Source organism: Paroedura picta, chromosome 8 (genome assembly GCF_049243985.1).
Source record: "Paroedura picta isolate Pp20150507F chromosome 8, Ppicta_v3.0, whole genome shotgun sequence".
Taxonomy (NCBI): Eukaryota; Metazoa; Chordata; class Lepidosauria; order Squamata; family Gekkonidae; genus Paroedura; species Paroedura picta.
This window is the reverse complement of record NC_135376.1, coordinates 32,483,593-32,502,958: the sequence shown is the minus strand read 5'-3', so window position 1 is coordinate 32,502,958 and position 19,366 is coordinate 32,483,593. Positions and strand designations below refer to the sequence as shown.

The following is a 19,366-nucleotide window of genomic DNA, read 5'->3' as shown; positions in this document are numbered from 1 at the left end:
GTGAGCTTCCATACCACCCTGTTTAATTGGGATTAATGTCAAAATGTTGTATTGTAAAGTATTATGATGTACACGATATTTACTTTGCAAAGTGGCTTTGTGTATTTCCAGGAAATAATTCTAAACTGCAAATGTGCTTTTCAGTTTGATGATCCACCTTCTAAGGTGTAATACTTATAAACAAGGTTCATCTTATGACTGGAAGGTTAGTTCATGTTATGATAAACCTTACTTGTAGAAAGGACAGTTGTTTTACTGCTGATTAGCTTGTGCCATTCCTCTTAATGTTAAGCTAAATGCTAATAGAATCGGTTACCCAGAGCTGTTTTTTTTTTTTTTTGTGATGGTACTCTCCAGTACTGAGTACTGGTACCTTTGCAGGAGTGTTTTCCAAATCCAGAGAGGGAACTGGTAGAAATTAGTGAAACCTTTTGCCTTGCAGGGGGGTATTGACCACCGAATGAGGACACCATAATTCGGCATAAAATATTTGGCCGCAGTCTTTATTCAACATTGAGCGTGGCAAGCATGGGAAGAGAAACTTGACTTCTTGTGGTCACCCTGCCACAAGGCAGCCCACTGCAGCCTGCCCCTCAATGGGTTGCATTGGCTGTCCAGCCCAAAATCCAGGACATAATGGCAGGCTGAAAAAGGGGGGAGGCAACATGGAGTAACCCCTCTGGGTGTCAGCCTCTGTTGGGTTCTCCTGCCCCCCCGGAAATGCTAGCCTTCAACAAGGCTCTGCATCTGCACAGCCCCTTAAGGGGGCCCCCAAATCTAGGGGAGGCCAGCGCGCAAACTTGGCCACCCCACAATTGATCCATCCCATGCTACACTTCTGCTGGCTGTGACAATTAAACAGTAATACAACCCAACATCTAATAAATAGTTCAACAATTCATAAACAGGGAAGGAGGGTGGCTTTTGTGTCTTCGGGCACCCTGAGTGGAGAAAGAGGCCGAGCAATGTCAGGCCATCTGCCACGCCCCCTGTTGCCATGCCAATGCACACACTGCCCAGAGAATGCCAGGGCTGGCAATTCTCTCCTACTAGTCAGGTTCCTGTTGACATTCCTCCCCTGCAGCAGCAGTGGCCCCTTTAGATAAGTCTTGGGGGCTTTATATAGGAGTACTGGAAATTTTTATAGACAGACATGCAGACATACCACACACTGCAGAGACCTGTTGAAGGCTTGCTGTGTTCGTGCTTGACACTGAATCAACATGTTGCCTCTGGTCATGCACTTCACTTCATAGGAAATCCAGGGGGCATTTCCCACGGCTTAAAAATAGCACAATGGTTGCTGATTGAAAACGCTACTAATTTGCCATAACGCACGACGTCGTTAACGATCTGCAACAATCCTGAAACCGACCCGCCAAAAGCGCTTCGTTGTAGCGCTTTTAGGGGAATCCAGAAAACTGGATTCACCCTCCGGATAGCGATACACTCCTGCAACCAATCTGCAACAGTAGCGCTAAAGACCTGTGCGTTACCATTGTTGCGGGTTCTTCAAAGTCCCTCCTCCCGAGCCTGTCCTCCAAACTTCCGGCGAACTGTTCGCCATTTTTTTTTTCTCCGAGCGAGCGGGGATCTACGAGGCAACGGGACAGCGACTGGCTTTCAAGCACGATCACTTTCGGAAATTCTGCCCGGACACCACAAGAGTTTTTCACAAGCACAGTGGCACACACCGTCACGTTCCCAAAATTTGCCCAAAGCTTAAAACCCCGTCTACCATCGGCCAGTCCTAGCGGAGTCAACGTACAGGGAGCATTTTAAAAAATTTTCCTCTGAGCGTGCCAACGAACATTCGCCGCTCGCAGTCTCCTGCTTAGCTTAGAGGGGTTCAATAGACATGATTCGTGGTGATATCATGAGGGGCGGCTTATGTGTAGTGGGTCTTTGTGTGGTTCCCGGTGCGTGCTTGTGCTTGGGTGCGGACAACCCCTTCCATTGGCGGCTAGACCTCCGGCAAGCGGAGTTGCCGTCCCCCGTTCATTTTAAAAAATTTTCCTCTGAGCGTGCCAACGAACGGTCGCCGCTCGCAGTCTCCTGCTTAGCTTACAGGGGTTCAATAGACATGATTCGAGGTGATATCATGAGGGGCGGCTTATGTGTAGTGGGTCTTTGTGTGGTTCCCGGTGCGTGCTTGTGCTTGGGTGCGGACAACCCCTTCCATTGGCAGCTATACCTCCGGCAAGCGGAGTCGCCGTCCCCCGTTCATTTTAAAAAACATTCCTCTGAGCGTGCCAACGAACGTACGCCAGTAACATGTCATGTTTGGTTGATTTATGCTGTGGCTGGTGAATATTATTGGGGAACTGCCGAGTACTGCCGCACTTGCTCTCGGTTGAACACCGGCATGCGTTTGTGTAATGGCGGACATTTTCCTAAAATGGCTCCCGCTGCATGTTCAAACTGCTCTTCTCTCGTGTAAACGAATCAGCGCATGCGTTAAGTCAAACAACAAGGGCGCCAATCTGGCCATTAGGAGCAGATCCTGTTCCCGCGCGAGGAGTTTTGAACGTGACATGTGACCTAATGTGGCCAATGCGCGTGTCCCCTACTGCCCTCTACCAATCAGGAGCCGGCTAGTCCCTTTGTCTTTGTGTGCGGGAAGGTATATGATCCGTTGCACCCTGCACCTTCCACCACCATTTTGCTCAGCTACTAGCGAAAGCAACATGGAATCGTCTTCTCAAGCCTCGTCCGTCCCTGCAACCGGCCGTGGCCCAACTTGGAGGGACGCGGAGATCAGGGACCTGATCGGGATTTTCTCGGAGGAGAAAATCCAGGACGCGTTCCAGTCCTCCCACAGGAATAGGGAGGTATTCGAACAAGTGGCCATTAAGATGCGCGCCCTGGGCCACAACAGGACCGGCCTTGAATGCCGGTCGAAGACCAAGACAATGAGGGCAGAGTATATGCGTGCCGTGAACCATAATAAGGGTTCCGGCAACGAGAAGGTTACCTGCCCCTACTTCGAGGAGCAGCGCCAGCTGTACGGAGACGGGGAAGGATCCGGCAGGCCGAAGCGCGTCGGCCGGAGCCTTAAGGTGGTTCGGAAGCCGGCTGCCCCGGTCGAGGAACCACCCGCTGAGGAGGATCCCGGCGAGGGCACCTCGTCCAGCTTTCGCCCTCCACCCCCCGTCCAGCAACGAGCCGCGGAATCGGTAACGCTGGACCTCATCGCCATCGTTCCTGGGGAGCCAGAGGAGGCTCCTGAGCAAACGCCCCTTGCCTCCGGTAAGTGATTTTCTTTTTATTTTATATTTCCTTTTGAGCAAATGTGTGTTCTGACGTTTGGGCATCGTTTTCTCGTCAGTTCGTTGCAACGCATAAGATGGTAGGCTGTGGAGTGCTTGCTGTGTTTACTATTTGAAACGGTTTTAATTTTATAATTTAATTTTAATTTTTAAAAGATTTTAAAAGATGGTAGGCTGTGGAGTGCTTGCTGTGTTTACTATTTGAAACGGTTTTAATTTTATAATTTAATTTTAATTTTTAAAAGATTTTAAAAGATGGTAGGCTGTGGAGTGCTTGCTGTGTTTACTATTTGAAACGGTTTTGATTTCATCATTTAATTTTAATTTTTAAAAGATTTTAAAAGATGGTAGGCTGTGGAGTGCTTGCTGTGGTAACTATTTGAAACGGTTTTGATTTCATCATTTAATTTTAATTTTTAAAAGATTTAATAAGATGGTTGGCTGTGGAGTGCTTGATGTGGTTAGTATTTGAAACGGTCATGTTTAACCAACAGCCCCAAAATATTTGCTGCATGCCTCGCCCATAGGCCTTCTGCAGTACTTTGGCTCACTACTTTGGGAGCTTGCTTTGTGGTTCATGGTGTATGCTTGCTCATTTTTCACTATTTTCTGCTCTTGTCCACAGAGACACAGTTGCCAGGGACGGGGCCCCTCGAGTCTCCAGCAGCACCTGACGTGGATAGTGATTCGGGGGCATCAACTAACATTGGTAAGTATTAGTAAAAATAGGGGGGGGGGGCTGTTTTAACTGCTTTGTGCTTTTCTGTTTGTGCAGGGCAGCAGCACTGCTAAGAGAAAGAAGAGAGTCCCTCTGCGTTGCTGGTGTAGGCTTTGAAGCTGGCTTTGCCACCCTTTGGTCCTAGATCTGTTTTTTTTCCTTTTTTTGCAGATTTCATACCCGGAACACAGGAGGAGGAACAGCCTGGGGTGCTTGGACCTCCTGCCCGGCGCAGGCGGATACAGATTCAAGATGGTGAGCGTGCATGACCTGTTCCTTTCGAGCCATAGCTGCAGGACAATGTCGCTAGGCACTAACCATGTGCTCCCTTTTAATTGTTGAGAGTCCTGCTGTGAAAGTAGGCAAAAGTAAAAGCACACCATGGGCAAACAAACAATAGCCATGTGCTCGCCGGGGATTGTTTAAATTCTTGGCAGGAAAACACGGGGACAAAAAAGAACACCATGTCCACCATGGTGTGTTTTGACTTTATTGATGTTACTAACAGTTTTGTTTCTCATTTTTTGCCAACAGAGGTTCTTTCAGATGAGGAGGAGGAACCACCCCTGGCTCCAGGCAGCCCACCACCTAGAGGTGCGCTCCCAGCAGAGGAGAGGCTTACGAGGGAACGCGGCAGGCTGAGGCGCGTCTCCGTCTTGACAAGCGTGGGAGAGAGGCTCCTTGAGCACTGCTATGAGGAGTCACGGCGTGCCGCTGCCGCTGACCAAGCCATGCTCACACTCATTGCCCAGGAGGGGAGAAAATTGAGGGCAGTCCTTAGAGAGACAAACCAAATCCTACGCGAAGGCGTGGAGGAGGTGCGACTGATAAGGAGACTCATGGAGAGGGCTGTAGTGGTCATGGAAAGGGCCTACCCTCCACAAATCGCCCCCACCCCCCCACCACCACCCCCACCACCACCCCCACCACCACCCACACCAACACCACCACTTCCAGCACCCACCCCACCGACTCCCTCTCAGAATGCCTCCACCCAAACAAGAAGGAGGACTATTCTCGGAAAGAGAAAAATAAAACCAGCAGACAAGTACTCCCCCTCCTAGTTTTGCCCACTTTTTCTATTTCATGTTATCTGTGTTTTCTTGTTTGTTGAATAAAGTTTATATTTTTGACTCTGTCTCTGTGTCCCCTACTGTAGAATCTGCAAGGCCGAAAGCGGCCTCTCTAGTGATTGTCTATATTGTGTTACTGCTGTGTGGGTTGGAGGTTGGAGGGGTGTTAGTTCAAGGAGTTTTAGGAGTGTGGTGTGGGGTTAAATATGTGCGAGTTTAAGAAGTCACACTGGAGTCTTGTTATAAAATTTGCAATAACATTTTATTTTAAAAAACATTTTAACAGGGGAAAAACATTAGGGAATGAAACTTGGAGCCCCACCAGCACCACCACCCCCCACCCCCCTGGAAAACCTATTTTTTTTAACAAAAGTATACATTTAACAGGGGAAAAACATTAGGGAATGAAACTTGGAGCCCCCCCCCCAACCCCTACCCCAAAACACAAACAGGAAACAAAACTCAGGTCCCACTGCTCCCCTGCCCAGCCCCTTCCATCTCCCTCACTCTCCTGCTCAACCTTCCCACGGACCCCCGGACTTTGCGGCGGAAGAGGTCCTCATCCTCCTTCTTCTTAACTGTGTGGGGAGGGAGAAAAAGTACACATTAGTGCCACACATATTTTCTAATTTCTTTAGTTTACATGCATACACTTTTAAGTGGCCTTAGCCACAGTGTGAGAAGAGTTGGGCAGTGGGGAACATAACCTACGTTCTTCCGCCTCCCTCTGTTGCCTTTGCTGCTCAATCTCCCCTTTCAGCTCTGCCACTTGAGCCTCCAGGGAAGTAACTCTGGCCTCCATCGCACGCAGCCTTGCCTCCACAGTTTCAGCTATAGAAATCAAACAAAGAATTTGATCACACTCCAAAAGGAAGCATCACATCAGGCTCCCATATGGCTCCATGGGGGTACACACACATGGGTCTCCCTCACAGACATAAAACTCTCACCTGCAGCCTGTCCCGAGGTGGAAGGTCCCTCTTCCTCCCCCTCCTCACGCTCAGGTGCTGTTGCCAGCTTGGATGGTGATTGTGTGGCTGGGCAAAGAAAAAGACAAATCATAATTAAAAGCACACAAAACAGAGATGAAACACAGCTGGTGGACACACCACAGTTAGAGTCTAAGCGCATAACCAAAGTGGTTCTACAGTACTGGCTGGCTAAGTCTGAGGGGGTTGACAGCATCTAAATACTTTCTCGAATTTCATTGGGGACAGTAGGGGAAAGAGGCAGCTAGTCATTCCATGCATGTTTAAGGGTAAAACACCAAAGTGGTTCTACAGTACTGGAGGGCTAAGTCAGAGGGGGTTGACAGCATCTAAATACTTTCTCGAATTTCATTGGGGACAGTAGGGGAAAGAGGCAGCTAGTCATTCCATGCATGTTTAAGGGCAAAACACAACGAGGGCAGCACTCACCCATATGCCTCCTCATGTCCAGGGGGGGCTTCCCAGCCTTCTCCCATATTTTTACCATCTGGTCGTGGAAGACCGTCCTCCCACTTGGCTGCGGGATCCCCCCCCACTGTTCCAGACTGTTTAGGAAGTCCAGCTTAAGGCGCTTGAATTTTGTCCGGACCTGCTCCCAGGTCCGGACGTAGCCCCTCTCCCTCAGCTTTGAAGCCAACACCAGGTAAGCACCCTTGGTGTGGCAGTGGGTGCTGGCCATAAGGCGGCCAACACTTTTCGATTGGAGCACAAGCTCCAGAAGTGCCTCAGCCTCGGCGCGCTGCCAGAAGGAGCCCTTCCGTGGCTTCGGCATCTTCGGAATGACGGTTAGGGAACGAACGTGCGTTGCTCCGATAGACCACCCCGTTTTTTAAATGTATCAAAGCTGCCCACCAATAAAATTATTCATTGGAACATAAGTGGATTGATCCTCCGGTTTGACAGGGGTCGCCAATACTTCCTGGCTACCCGCCTCCCCGAACTTTCCCCATTCAGCGCTTCCGTATTGTGTTTGTCAATTTCAGTTGGGAGTTAGCATTTAGGGCTGTCAAAGTGCTTTTGGACCAGAGAATCCCCGTTTTTTTGCTGGCAAAGTACACAAACCGCACAAGACAAGGTTAAACAAATAACACAAAACTTTATTCACCAACAAGAGAGTGGGAAAAACAATTAAACACGCCTCCTGTTTCTGTAGATGTGGGTGGCTATGGCGTCCCGAACCTTGCACCCCTCTGCATAGATTCTTCTTCTCCTTGCTTCAGGGATGTCTTGTGTGTCCTCAAGGACAACAGGATCAGGTTCATCCACAGGGAAGGGGATGTTATGTCCCTTGTCCTCGCATATGTTGTGCAAAATGACACACGCGATGATCAGCGGAGTCACATTGTCTATATGCACGTGTAGTCGGGACATCAGGCAACGGAACCGGGACTTCAAACGTCCAAAGGCACGCTCCACTACATTCCTTGCCCGGGAGTGAGTGAGGTTGTAGTGGCTATGCACGTCTGTCCTTGGCCGCTTGTAGGGAGTCATGAGCCAGCGTCGTATTGGGTAGGCTCCGTCCCCGAGCACCAACGGCGGCACACGCACGCCCTCAATGGTGGCGGTGGGGTTTCCTGGAACAAAGACCCCTTCGTCCATGGCTTTCCTGAGGTTGGATTCCCTGAAAACAAGGGCATCATGCCTCCTGCCACTCCACCCCACCTCGGCATCGATAAACCGGCCGGAGAAGTTCACTGTTCCTTGCAGGAGAACAGAGCAAAAGTCCTTCCTGTTCCCGTACTCTTTTATGCTTCCCCCGGGGGCACGGATAGGGATGTGGCTTCCATCGACGGCCGCAAAACAATGCGGGAATCCAAGCCTGGCAAACCCGTCCATACTCTGGAATAAGGGAAAGAAAAGAATATAAGCCATTGCATGTCAGCGTGGGGTGTATCGCGTCTTCGTTGCTGACCTGTCAAACAAGAAAAAAAATTTAAAGGGCAAAGGGGATAGAATGACACTCACCGCTCCAAGCCGGTCTCCGAGGCACACGACTTTGCTGAACAATTCCGCCTCCATGGCGAGGCAGAACTCCTTAAGGATATCGCCAACCGTAGTGACTCCGAGTCCGAATTGCTGGGCTACTGTCCGGAAGTACTGAGGGGTGGCCAAGTACCACAATGCGGCAGCCACCCTTTTTTCAACTGGAACGGGGCGCCGCATGCCAGTGACTTGCCTCTCCATGCGTCCACGTAGAGCCTCCACGAGTTCAAAAAATGTCCCCCTCGACATCCTGAAGTTGGCAATCCAGTGGTCATCATCCCAGCGAGTCCACACAAAATTCTCCCACCAGTCAGAGGATCGTTCGTCCACCCAGAACTGTCTGGGGAACCGGACCTCTGCCAGAGCTTGCCAGCGTTTCTTGGCCGCCATGGTTACCCTTACAGAACGTCTTCTGCTGCTGGTCAGCGTTCCGGGCACCCGTTCTCGGTACTCCGCGATAGCAGACGTCCGACGCGACAAGGCGGTATTCATGCGCTGGAGCACCGCGAGCATGTGAGCCAGCAATTGAAAAATAAGCCTCTCCATTGCAACGTTGACCTGTGCTGCGGGCAGTAGGCTACGCAAACAAAAGAGTGAGGCCGACCGCGTGTCTGCCCAGGTGCATATAAGCAGGTAACCTGTGGGCGTGTACTGTGGGCGGGGATTAACCAATCAAACATGTCAATGCATCTGGTTCCTAGAAAACAATAGAAAACACGTTCCAAGGGCGCCAATGATCGGACGATAACGCGTTGCTACGGGGTTTCCTGGGTTTTTTAAAAAAAAAGGGAACCCCGACAAGTTCGGCTTTAGGGTCGAGGTCAAAGGTGTGCCTGCAGTTTGATTGACGGGCACGGGAGGCCAGAAGCGCTAAAAAGGGACCTCCTTTGTAGCGATAAGACGGAGAACCGGAAGCCTGTGGGTTACGAAAGTGGCGAGAAGTGAAAGTGCCAAATTCCGCAAAAACCGCAGCTGTGCGTTACGGGCACGGCTAGTTACATTTCGCTACTTGAAGTAGCGCTTTCACAAACGGCAACCAAATAGCAACTTTGAGCTCTGTGCGAAATGGCCCCAGGAGTTTTTCCCAGGAGTTGGGGTTGCGGAATGGCCAATTAAATGGAACAGTCACTTGCTAAGAGTATAGTTGGAATAAAAGTTTAATCAGAGTAAACTGGTTCTTTGTTGTAAATTCACATCTGAATTAGCAACAGCCAGATAAATTGAGTGGTACTTTCCAGATCTGTATAAGAACGTTCCATTCACTTTTCACTCCAAATATTAAATCAACCTGCATTCTCCGTCAGCTTGGATTAGCAGAGTCCACTCCCACCAGCAGGATAGCAGGAATGCTGGCCCCTGGCTGGTCGAGGGGATGAGTTCAGTAAGTGTTTTTTTCCCCCTCCTGCAGTCTTATTAGTTTTAATAATGTAATTAAGGACATCTACAGGGTTTTATTGTGTTTTTATTCTTTTATCATTGTAAACTGCCGTGAGCCCAATTGGAAATGGTGGCATATAAATAAATAAACAAACAAACAAACAAATAAATATTACACATCAACCTCACTGTGGGTTAGTATAAGCATATATTTTAGGTGCACCAAGAATTTAATAGTCCAAGAATCTGTTGCTGTGTTGCCTGGGCATTGGAATTGACTTCACGTTCTTTGCCAGTTGACACTTCCCTTTTGTGGGCTAACTGTTCAGGAGTTTCTCATGTGTATTGCTTGAGGCAGCTAGCAGAGAGGACATAAAGAGGGTGTCCTCCCCTGCTAATGTAGATTACTTTAAGAATGTTTGAAGGAGATTCCCAGGTTTTTCTTACTGTTATTTATTTATTCATTTTATTTATTTATTCATATTTATATACTGCCCTCCCTGAAGGCTAAGGGTGGTTTACATAGAACTGAACTGAAACTATACATAGGACCATACATATAATAAGTATAACATTCATATTATTAACTGATACAACCGGGTAACAGTATAACATATAGTGATTCAAACAGGCCCAGGAGACTAGTGGGTTCTGGAGCGGGGAAGGGAGGGAGGGGGGCAGGGGCCCTGCAGATGTTGGTTGATTGTGCCTGGTGTCAGCCAAATGTCTGATGGACGAGCTCCCTTTTGCAGGCCCTGCGGAACTGTTTTAGTTCTGTCAGGGCCTTGATCTCCTTTGGGAGCTCATTCCACCAGTTGGGGGCCAGGACAGAGAAGGCTCTGGCCCTGGTCAAGGCCAGGCAAACTTCTTTTGGGCCAGGGACCACCAGCTGGTTGGTGGTGGCGGAGCAAAATGCTCTTTGGGGGCATAGGCAGGGAGGCGGTCCCGCAGGTACACTGGGCCCTAACCACATATGGCTTTGAAGGTGGACTTTCAGGCCTTTAACCTGATCCGGAATTCAACTGGCAACCATTGCATTTGATGAAGGATGGGCCAGATGTGGGATCTCCACAGTGTTGCTGTGAGAATCCTGGCCACTGCGTTTTGGGCCAGCTGTAGTTTCTGGGTCATGGCTATGGACAGGCTTGCATAGAGCATGATCAAGTTGAATCAAGACTAACTTTCACTAAACTGTACACCATAACATCTCTAGATTCTTCTTCTTCTCTTCCTCCTCCCTCTCCTCTTCCTCCCTCCTTCCTTCTCCCTTCTCCTTCTGAATCCTGGCCCTTGAATTCAAATCTGCTTGGTATGATGACCCAAAAACAGAAAATGCACAAATCCAAACTGCAAAAGGCTGGGCCCTACTTACATACACTTTTCTATCTGTTCTTAGCTTTGGACTCAGGCTGGGAAACTTATAGTTCTAAATACTCAAACTGGCAGGAGAAGGGGAAAATTCAGGAATTTGAAGTTCTGAATTTAGGTGGCAAGCCTGTAATAATTTACTATCAGCTCTTCACTGAATGGACAACATCATTTAAACAAGATATTTTAAGACTATGATAAACCCGTGTACCTCATAATTTATTGTCTTTAATTTCTTCTTTTCCTCTATGATGACTTATAATTATCTGATTTCATGTATTTCCACTAGTTCCAAGAACCATTCATTATCTTGAAATGGTATTAATCTGATGGTCTATAATCTTAGTATATATAATTGCAGCATGCCTGTCTAAAACAGTGTTTAGCATGTATATGCATGGGTGTGAGGACTGCTTGCCTTGCAAGGGGATATATTTGCACCTCAGTAAAGATACTGACATATCCTTCTTTGGCACAAAATATATATAAAAAGCCACAGCTTTTTATATAATAGGTGAGCGTGGCAGTAAACATGGGTGTTGAGTAGGCCCTTTTGCGGTCAGCCGACCACAAGGCAGCCCCTGTTAGGAAGGCCCCCTTTCCCTAGGAGGCCAGCTGACCATGGGAGGTGGCAACTGGTGGGAATCCAATGGGCATCTGGGCTTTCAGGCTGTATTGTATACATTTAATTCCATTTCCTACTCCTGCCTTCACTTTTGGGCAAGTGAGAGGTGATACATTTAGAAAGGGAGCTGAAAAGTACTGATATGTGCTTAGAAACCTTGGATTCATGCAGGTTTATACCCTGAAAGATTTTGTAGGTATTTAATTGGACTTTAATTTTGTTTTGCTGATACAGACAAACATTAGCTACCCTCCTGAAACTGTTTTCTGGAAATATGTGTTTTGTTATGCTAATGAAGAGTGTGTAGTGCTCTCTGAGTTTATATGCAGGAATTTCCAAAGTTCAGGATACCACAGAATTTTGGGAGAAAGGCCATGCTGAACATGTCCTTGATCATAAGCATGACTAACAACTATGCTGGTGGCTGAAAAGGAAGGCAGAGAGAGTTTGAAGAGGGAAAGATTAGGAGCTCTATATTTGCAAGAATCCAATTACTAAATAATCCTTTCAGGCTATTACATAATCCATGCGACTGCTGCTTTAGAATTTATTCCTTTTAAAAGCAGTCAATATGGCTGGCTGTTTCATGCTTTTATAGACGATGTCAGTTTTATGTCCTTTCACTGTGATATTTTAAATTATTCCTGAAGTTTTCATATACTTTCCAAACATCCAGTAACTGGAATTATTTTGTCCATTCACATAGACTCTTGAAGGCATGCTAAGAAACCTGGAAAGTGTGGCATTTGTAGAAATTATTTCTTCCCAGAAATAGTAAAATTCTATTAACTATGCTTTACATCAACCATTCTACTGTATCTAGGTGTAGATTTGCCTTTTGTATCAAAGTGCTACTGGGCTGTTGGTCTTTACTGTTATTATGTAGATTTGATCACAATAAATGTTGTTAGTTTAGTGTAGCTAACCTCTTGTTTTATTTACAGCTTTACAATTCTGTCAGCAGCTGAAAGTGCATTCAGTTGGCATGATTTCTAGTATGATAAATATTGTCCAGCCTTTAGAGAATCAAGTACTGATACTGTATTTGGGTTTTCCTTAATTGTTAACAAATAGCAAAAATACGTGTGATATCATATATAATCTGAAACCTATGAAGTTCCTTGCTGATTTTATATTACCTTGTGCTGATTGACATTCCTTATGTTTTCTATGTATGTGATTGGTATTCCTTTTTAAGTCATTGGAATGTAAATCTCATTCCATTGTACATGTAGGCCTTGATTAATCTAGAGACATTAAACATTGAAATTACCAATTTGATGTACAAAATTAAGGAATAGTATAGTACTATAACTCCAAATAAAATTAGACTGCTGTTGGCATTTTTTGGGGAGAGGGGGATATTGAGGGCCTTTTCGCACAGGGATCTTTGTTGCAAATTGTTTGCGGAATGAAAAATCGCCATTTAAAATAGTGGAATTCGTCGTTATGCATACCTGCCTTTGTAGTGGAATCAGTTGCGTTTTTTAGCGTTTCCCACAGGCTTCCGGTCTCGGCAGAAATCGCTAGAAAGGAAGCGCTATTGCCAAGCTCGTCCCGCCCCTGGCCGTCAAGCAGCCAATGGGCAGCCATTAGCATGCTCCCAAACAGCCCCTTTCCCTTTAAGAAAGGTTTTTAAAAAAAAAAAAAAAAAAACGACCCATAGCAATGAATCTAGGTAGATTCGTTGCTACGGAGAGACCCATCCAGCTGCCTAATGTGAGCTGTCGTTTGATTGTATGATCATTTGCACGCTGCCTCGAGTGATAAAAAAAAAAATCCCCCCCCTCTCACGGGCACGATTTTCGGCTGAATTTATTTGTAAAAAATAAAGGGACTTTATTTCAGCAAACGGGCTTTTCAGTTGTTTGTGCTTAGTGACTAAAGGTGAAGGACTGAAGCCAGGGAAGCCTCTAAACAGAAAGAGGCTCGCCGGTGCGTTTATCCCCGCTCGCTCGGAGAAAAAAAAATGGCGATCGCTTCGCCGGAAGTTTGGAGGAGAGAGCCAGGGGGAGGGACTTTGAAGAACCAGCAACAATGGTAACGCACAGATCTTTAGCGCTACTGTTGCAGATTGGTTGCAGGAGTGTATCGCTATCCGGAGGGTGAATCCACTTTTCTGGATTCCCCTGAAAGCGCCACAACGAAGCGCTTTTTGCTGATTGGTTTCAGGATTGTTGCAGATTGTCTACGACGTCGTGGGTTATGTCAAATTAGTAGCGTTTCCAAATAGCAACCATTCTGCTACTTTGAAGCCGTGCGAAATGGCCCTGACCATTACATTTTGAAAGTGGGGAAAAGAAATGAGGAATTGGTTTGTGTGTATGCAGTGGGTGTTTTGCTTCTCTTGTTACTTCATAGGAGATAAGGAATACTTTATAACTGTTGCCTGAATGTTTGCATGCAGGTGGGACAAAGTTTAACCTAGCAGATAAGAACTGTTTGTCATGTTTGTCATGACCTTTTTTCCCAGAAGGCTCAGTTAGAGCATTGGCTCTAAATCCTCCCTTTTTACTGATGTTGAAACTGATGGTGAAAACTAAGGTTTTAAAATTTTAAAAAATGCCTTAAAAATAAGAACATTGGAACTATGAGCTCATTCTCTTCCAACCATGCAGTTACCAAACCACTTCCGCAGTCAGTTTGCCAGTGCTAGCATTGGTATTCCTAGAGACTTGTAGTTCTGCATGGGAAAGATTGAGGTTTGGGAGGGAAGGGAGTTCAAGCCCAGATTTTATGGCCTCACAGTTCTACTGAAGTTGCCATTTTCTCCACAGGGACAGATCACTGCAGTCTCAAGATCAGTTGGAATTTGGGGAGAACTCCACCTTGAGGTTGATCTCACTGTGGGATGCGACTTCTCTTTTTCCATCAATGTTCCTTAAAGCGACCTCAACAGTTCTTGTTTGTTGATTAAGAGTACTGTTTGTTGATTAAGACACCCCCCCCCCCGCGTACAATTTGAACTGTTGGTATGCTTACCACAGGGGATCCTCCAAAATCACTCAAGAGAGGCCTGAAACTATTTTGGTCATTTGATATTAGTATATTGCCAATAGAATCTGAATTCAGAGCCACTGATGAAGGTTTTCCTTAAAAACAAGCAATTCTGTACCGAGGCTCATTTTGTGTGGTTTTTGAACATATACATTACAATAAAAGGACTTTTGTGTTCATTTAACACCCTCAGCTTAATTTTCATCTTTCCACAGGACAGTTTGTGAGGCAGAATACCTTTATGGCCCCAGGATAGAGTTAGGGATGTCAGTCTCTAGGCGGGACCCGGGTTCCCCTGTTTTAGAGCTCATCTTCAGGTGACAGAGATCAGTTCCCCTGGAGAAAATGGCTGCTTTGTAGGATGGACACCATAGTATTATACTCCACTGAGTTTCCCTCCCTGCACCCAAATCCTACCCACTTTTGGCTCCACCCCAAAGCCTCGAGTTAGTTCTCCACCCAGAGCTCTTAATCCTATAAATACTAGGGATTTACATCTGATGAAGGGGATTTACTGATAGCAAGGATAGATAACATCATTTCAATGTGCAAAGCTATAGAGCTTTTACCCAAATACCAGAGTATCCCCATACTGCCAGCGATGTAGTGACATCACATGCTAGGCACGTTGCTACAATGTGTGGCCTAGGTTTTCTCCCGCCACTGGTAAGTGCCCCCTACACCAGTTGACAAGAACAGCCTGGCAATTCTGACAGAGTGACCACAGAAAGGACAGACTTTTGCCATGCCAGGCCTAAAGGATTATGGGAAACAGATATGTAACCCTATCTGCTCCCATCCAGTTAGCTTTGCCCTCTAACTTTTACCTTCTGCAACTGCAGTCTTTTAATGTTTTAGCCAAATGGTTGCCTGTCATACTGATGAGGTGTTGACTTCAAAGGGCTTACTAAGGCTGCTTTATTCTGTTTAGTGAGCAAAAACTTTGGGAAAAATAGGTATTTAAAGTATACTGTAAATAATGAGCTTTGCTGTGGAGCTGGGAAAACAACTTGTTTGTATAGAACTTGTTTTGGATTCTGGATCATTAACGTACAGAGAAGAGAACTGCTTTTAGTTTCCAAGACAAGTCTATGAAACTAGCTTTGATAATTTCAAAGGTTTCACTTGTCAGGGAATTCTATAACTGTGTCAGTGAAATGCATCTTATTTTATCTTTTAAATAGCAAATAAATGGGTGGGGGCAAGGAGAACAAATGAACATTTGGGCATGAATATAGCTGGGTAGAAAACAGTGAAAAAACTGCTTTTAGAACTACCTGCAGTTTTACATAAAAAAAGATGATTATACATCCATACAAAAGTATAAAAGCTATACAGAAAATGTCTGCTTCCAGGGCCAGAATTTGGTCTATCATAAAGTCTTGAAATTATTGAAGGCCAACTATCTGCTCCTTGGATCCCTGTCCCTTGTGGCTGGTAAAATCTTCCTTTGAAGTGGTAAGTGGCTATTTGGGACACATAATTAATTTTTCTCTCACACAAGGTTGTCTCTTTGGCTCCCTTAAGAAGGTGATGGATAAAAAGGAGCTGGTCAGTTACTGCCCAGTGTCTATTCTACCATCTGTGAGGAAAGCAAGCAGCTCCAGGTTTCCCTGGATGAGAAAATCAGGCTTCAAGCCTGTTTTTGGGATCGAGACAGCACAGGTCACTTTGTTTAATGATATCTATTTACATATGGATAAAGACAAGCTGGCCCTGTTGATCCTTCTGTATCTATCAGCAGCCTTTGATACAATTGACCATTTGCCCCTGATCAGCCACCCTGCTTCCATGGGTATGAGGAGTACTACCTTTAGCTGGTTCTCTTGTTTTTCCAGAAGGTTGCTGATGGGGAGGTGAGGCCTTCTTGACAAGACCTGAATTATGGGGCCTCACAAGGTTTAATCCTTTCTCCCATGCTATTTAACATATAAACTTACCCTCCTGAGATTCTCAGGAGTTTTGGAATTTGATGCCATCAGTTTGCTGGTAACACTCCTTTCTTCTTCATGCTGGATAAGCAATCAGTGGCACGGTTTTTGGCACCATCCCAGTACCTGGATACGATAGTCCAATGGGTAAGATAGAGCTGGCTGAAGGTTAATCCATCCAAGATGGAGGTCATTTGACTGGGAAAGACTGAGATGCTAGCTGGAGGGTTGCTTTCCTGACTTGATGGTTCCCGGTTGACAGCTGTAGACTCTAAAAAGTTTTGGAATATGGTTGGATTATGTGCTATCATTTGATAAACAAGTGTCCATGGTAGCACAGTCAACATTTTTTCACCTATGCCAGGCTCACCAGCTGGCTTATTATTTGATGGGCTCAGACCTTGCCACATTGATTGAAGCAAAGGTCACTACCAGATTGCACAACGGCAACTTGGTCTGTATAGGGCTGCCCTTGAAAACACTTTGGAAACTAAAGGTGGTTCAGAATGCAGCTGCCAGTTTGCTGACTGGAACATCAGGGTTAGTTCATTTTACTTAGTTACAGAGGCAACTGACGTTAGCCTCTGGATCCAATTCAAGGTGTTGATGTTAACCTTAAAAGCCCATAATGGTCTGGGACCCTCATACCTATGGGACCAACTCTTCTGGTGCCCTACCTCCCACTCTAATCTAGAGGCTTCTTGCAGGTGCCTGGCTCCAGGATGGGTCAGTTGCTAGGGGAAGGACATCATGTTTGGCTACTGCCCTGTGGAATACACTTTTGGATGATACCTGTGCCCTGCTAGACTTGTTTAATTTCTCCAAGGTATGCAAAACTGAATTGTTTAGGTTGGAGGATAACCATATGTTTGGGTTGTTTTAATAATGGTATAGTGATAACCATGTATTTTGATAGTTTAACTGCTAACTGGGATGAATTCTGTAGACAAGTGGAAGGGAAGCATTTCAGTCACACTGGAGTTTGTTAGATTGCCTCTGCTTGCCTCTCCTCCCTGATGCATTTGGAACTCAAGCAAATAATTCATACTTCTGAATAATATCTGTCAATGAAAAAGATTAGCTCTGCAATCTTTACATAATTGGGCTTAGAAGGGTATAACAATGTTTAGGATTACACTGTAAGGCTTAGATCTAGCTGAGCAATGCACAAGCAAAGAGTCAGTGGATTTAGCGATGTTCTTTTTAATTGCTTAAATGTTTATGTATTACTAGGGGCAAAGCCCGTTGTATCCAAGAATACAATGGGCTCTAGAGCTTGGTAGTGGGAAGTGGAAGGGGAGGAGTTGTCCAGTCTGTAAGGGCATGGGGTTGAATGTGTGTGTTGTGTGGGATGTTGTGGTGGCATGGTGGCAAATGAGGGCACGGTGTGGAGATATGGGTGTCAAGAACCTGTGGTTTGGAATGCTCGTTGAGTGTGGAAGAGGACTGACCTTTGGGAATTGTGGCATAGTGGTTACAGATGAGCTTTCCAGAGCCATGTCTTCAGATATGTGAAGGGAAAATCAGACTGGAGACTGTTCGTAGGGGGAGATTACATGGCAACCAACTCCTCCCAGTTCTGCGTCATTTCCCTTCTTTTGTGAATTAGGCCACAGACACCGAAATGCCCCCCTGCCCTAATACACATGGGGTAGTCACAGTACACAGGTGTCCACCCTGTTGCTTCTGTCTCCATTTTTTCACTGTTGATAAAATGTTATGTGCCCACATGCTTCTTTCATGGTTGCTCCTTAGAAGATGAACCGGATTTTTGTACCCTGTTGTTTACTACCCAAAGGAGTCTCAAAGAAGTTTATAACACCTTTTCCTTTTGTCTCTCCACAATAGACAACCTGTGAGGGATGTGGGGCTGTGAGAGGTCTGAGAGAACTGGGAATTGGCCGCAGTGACCCAGCAGGCCTCAGGTGTCTCAAAGCATTTCCCAATCGTCCTTACTTCCTCTCCCCATAGCAGACGCCTCATGAGGGATGTGGGGTAGAGAGACGCACATTGAAGTTGTCAACTCTAAGAGAAAGTCTCTCTGTGCACAGCAGTCTTGACCTTAGTAAGGTTTTTTATACAGGTTTTTATTTGCCAGGCCAAGGTTGAAAAAAGTAACTGTAGTTCCCATGTCTCTCCAGCCATTTATTTGTTCACTATTTATAGTTTCAGGCTGTAAATATTTATTTAGATCTTCTTGCACTTTCCAGATTCAAAGGACTGATGCTGGTCTGTCTGTCTGCACTCCAGAATACAAACAGTGGCTGGTAAGGTTTGGCCATAGCTCATAGCTCAAGAGGAACACACCTGCATCATTCCCTCCCAACTGCAGGCAAAAATAGCTCCTTTAAAGGCTGGACTCTTAGGCATTTATCATTTTGAAGTCCCACCTCCAAACCTCCAGGAATATTTCCAACCCAGGGGTAGCCAACCTCCAGGTGGGGCCTGGGGAGCTCCTGGAATTACAGCTCATCTACAAAGATCAGCTCCCCAGAAAGGGCTACTTTGGACAGGGTTGTGTAGATGAAACAGGAGACAAAAGAACCTCCGCAACAGCATCTACAGAATAACGCTGTGCAGTGGCCTCAAATCTGCAGAGAGTTGCAAAGAAGAAATACACATGGCTTGGCTGTGTCTAACCCCCAGCCAGCACAGTATTTTAAGAGAGAAGGGGTTTTTCTGTGGCCTCCCTGTCAGCCAACTGTTTGGCAAAAGGGGAAGTCCCCCCCCCAAAAAAAAAGGAAGGCCCACACCCATGCCCTCAGACTCCCCTGCGTTGCTCTAAGAAACTCCTCCCTTCCCTCAATCAGGTGCTGTCAGAGGCTCCTTCACAGCAGGCCTGAAGGGGAGTGGAGAGGAGAGCACTCACCAGCCTCTTGCCAGCTCTGTCAGGGTTCTGAGGCAAAGTGAAGGAAGTTACAGTTGGATACAACAGTTAGGACAACCTTGGGGCGAAAAGGGCTGGCACAGCCTGTCCAAGCCTCCGTTATGATCCCCCTTGACAGCCCTACTGTCCTCCTCTCCCTGTGGATGGTC

The 19,366-nt window shown here is 46.3% G+C and overlaps 2 protein-coding genes across 10 annotated transcripts in view; both read left to right on the top strand.

The window, feature by feature from the left end:
* PXYLP1 (2-phosphoxylose phosphatase 1) overlaps positions 1–19,366 on the top strand; it is a 103,414-nt gene that overhangs the window by 18,334 nt on the left and 65,714 nt on the right. For 3 of the 9 annotated variants that reach the window (XM_077348929.1, XM_077348932.1, XM_077348931.1), the window contains exon 2: positions 18,541–18,597. The exons of 5 other annotated variants lie outside the window; for them this stretch is intronic. The gene's annotated coding sequence lies outside the window, so the exon portion shown is untranslated. Of the gene's footprint in view, positions 1–12,354; positions 12,359–18,540; positions 18,598–19,366 lie in introns of those variants that run through there. One more of the 9 variants, XM_077348936.1, reaches the window with a different exon arrangement.
* LOC143843212 (uncharacterized) lies at positions 215–5,323 on the top strand. The gene is made up of 4 exons (XM_077348939.1): positions 215–3,249; positions 3,895–3,978; positions 4,159–4,242; positions 4,522–5,323. The coding sequence occupies exons 1-4, from the start codon at positions 2,628–2,630 to the stop codon at positions 5,049–5,051; spliced, it is 1,320 nt and encodes a 439-aa protein (XP_077205054.1). The 5' UTR covers positions 215–2,627; the 3' UTR covers positions 5,052–5,323.

Excerpts from the sequence above, each read along its gene's own strand:
- LOC143843212 (XM_077348939.1), top strand. The coding sequence starts at position 2,628 with ATGATCCGTTGCACCCTGCACCTTCCACCACCATTTTGCTCAGCTACT. Across the intron at positions 3,250-3,894 it reads GCAAACGCCCCTTGCCTCCG|AGACACAGTTGCCAGGGACG; the intron begins GTAAGTGATTTT and ends TCTTGTCCACAG. Across the intron at positions 3,979-4,158 it reads GGGGGCATCAACTAACATTG|ATTTCATACCCGGAACACAG; the intron begins GTAAGTATTAGT and ends CTTTTTTTGCAG.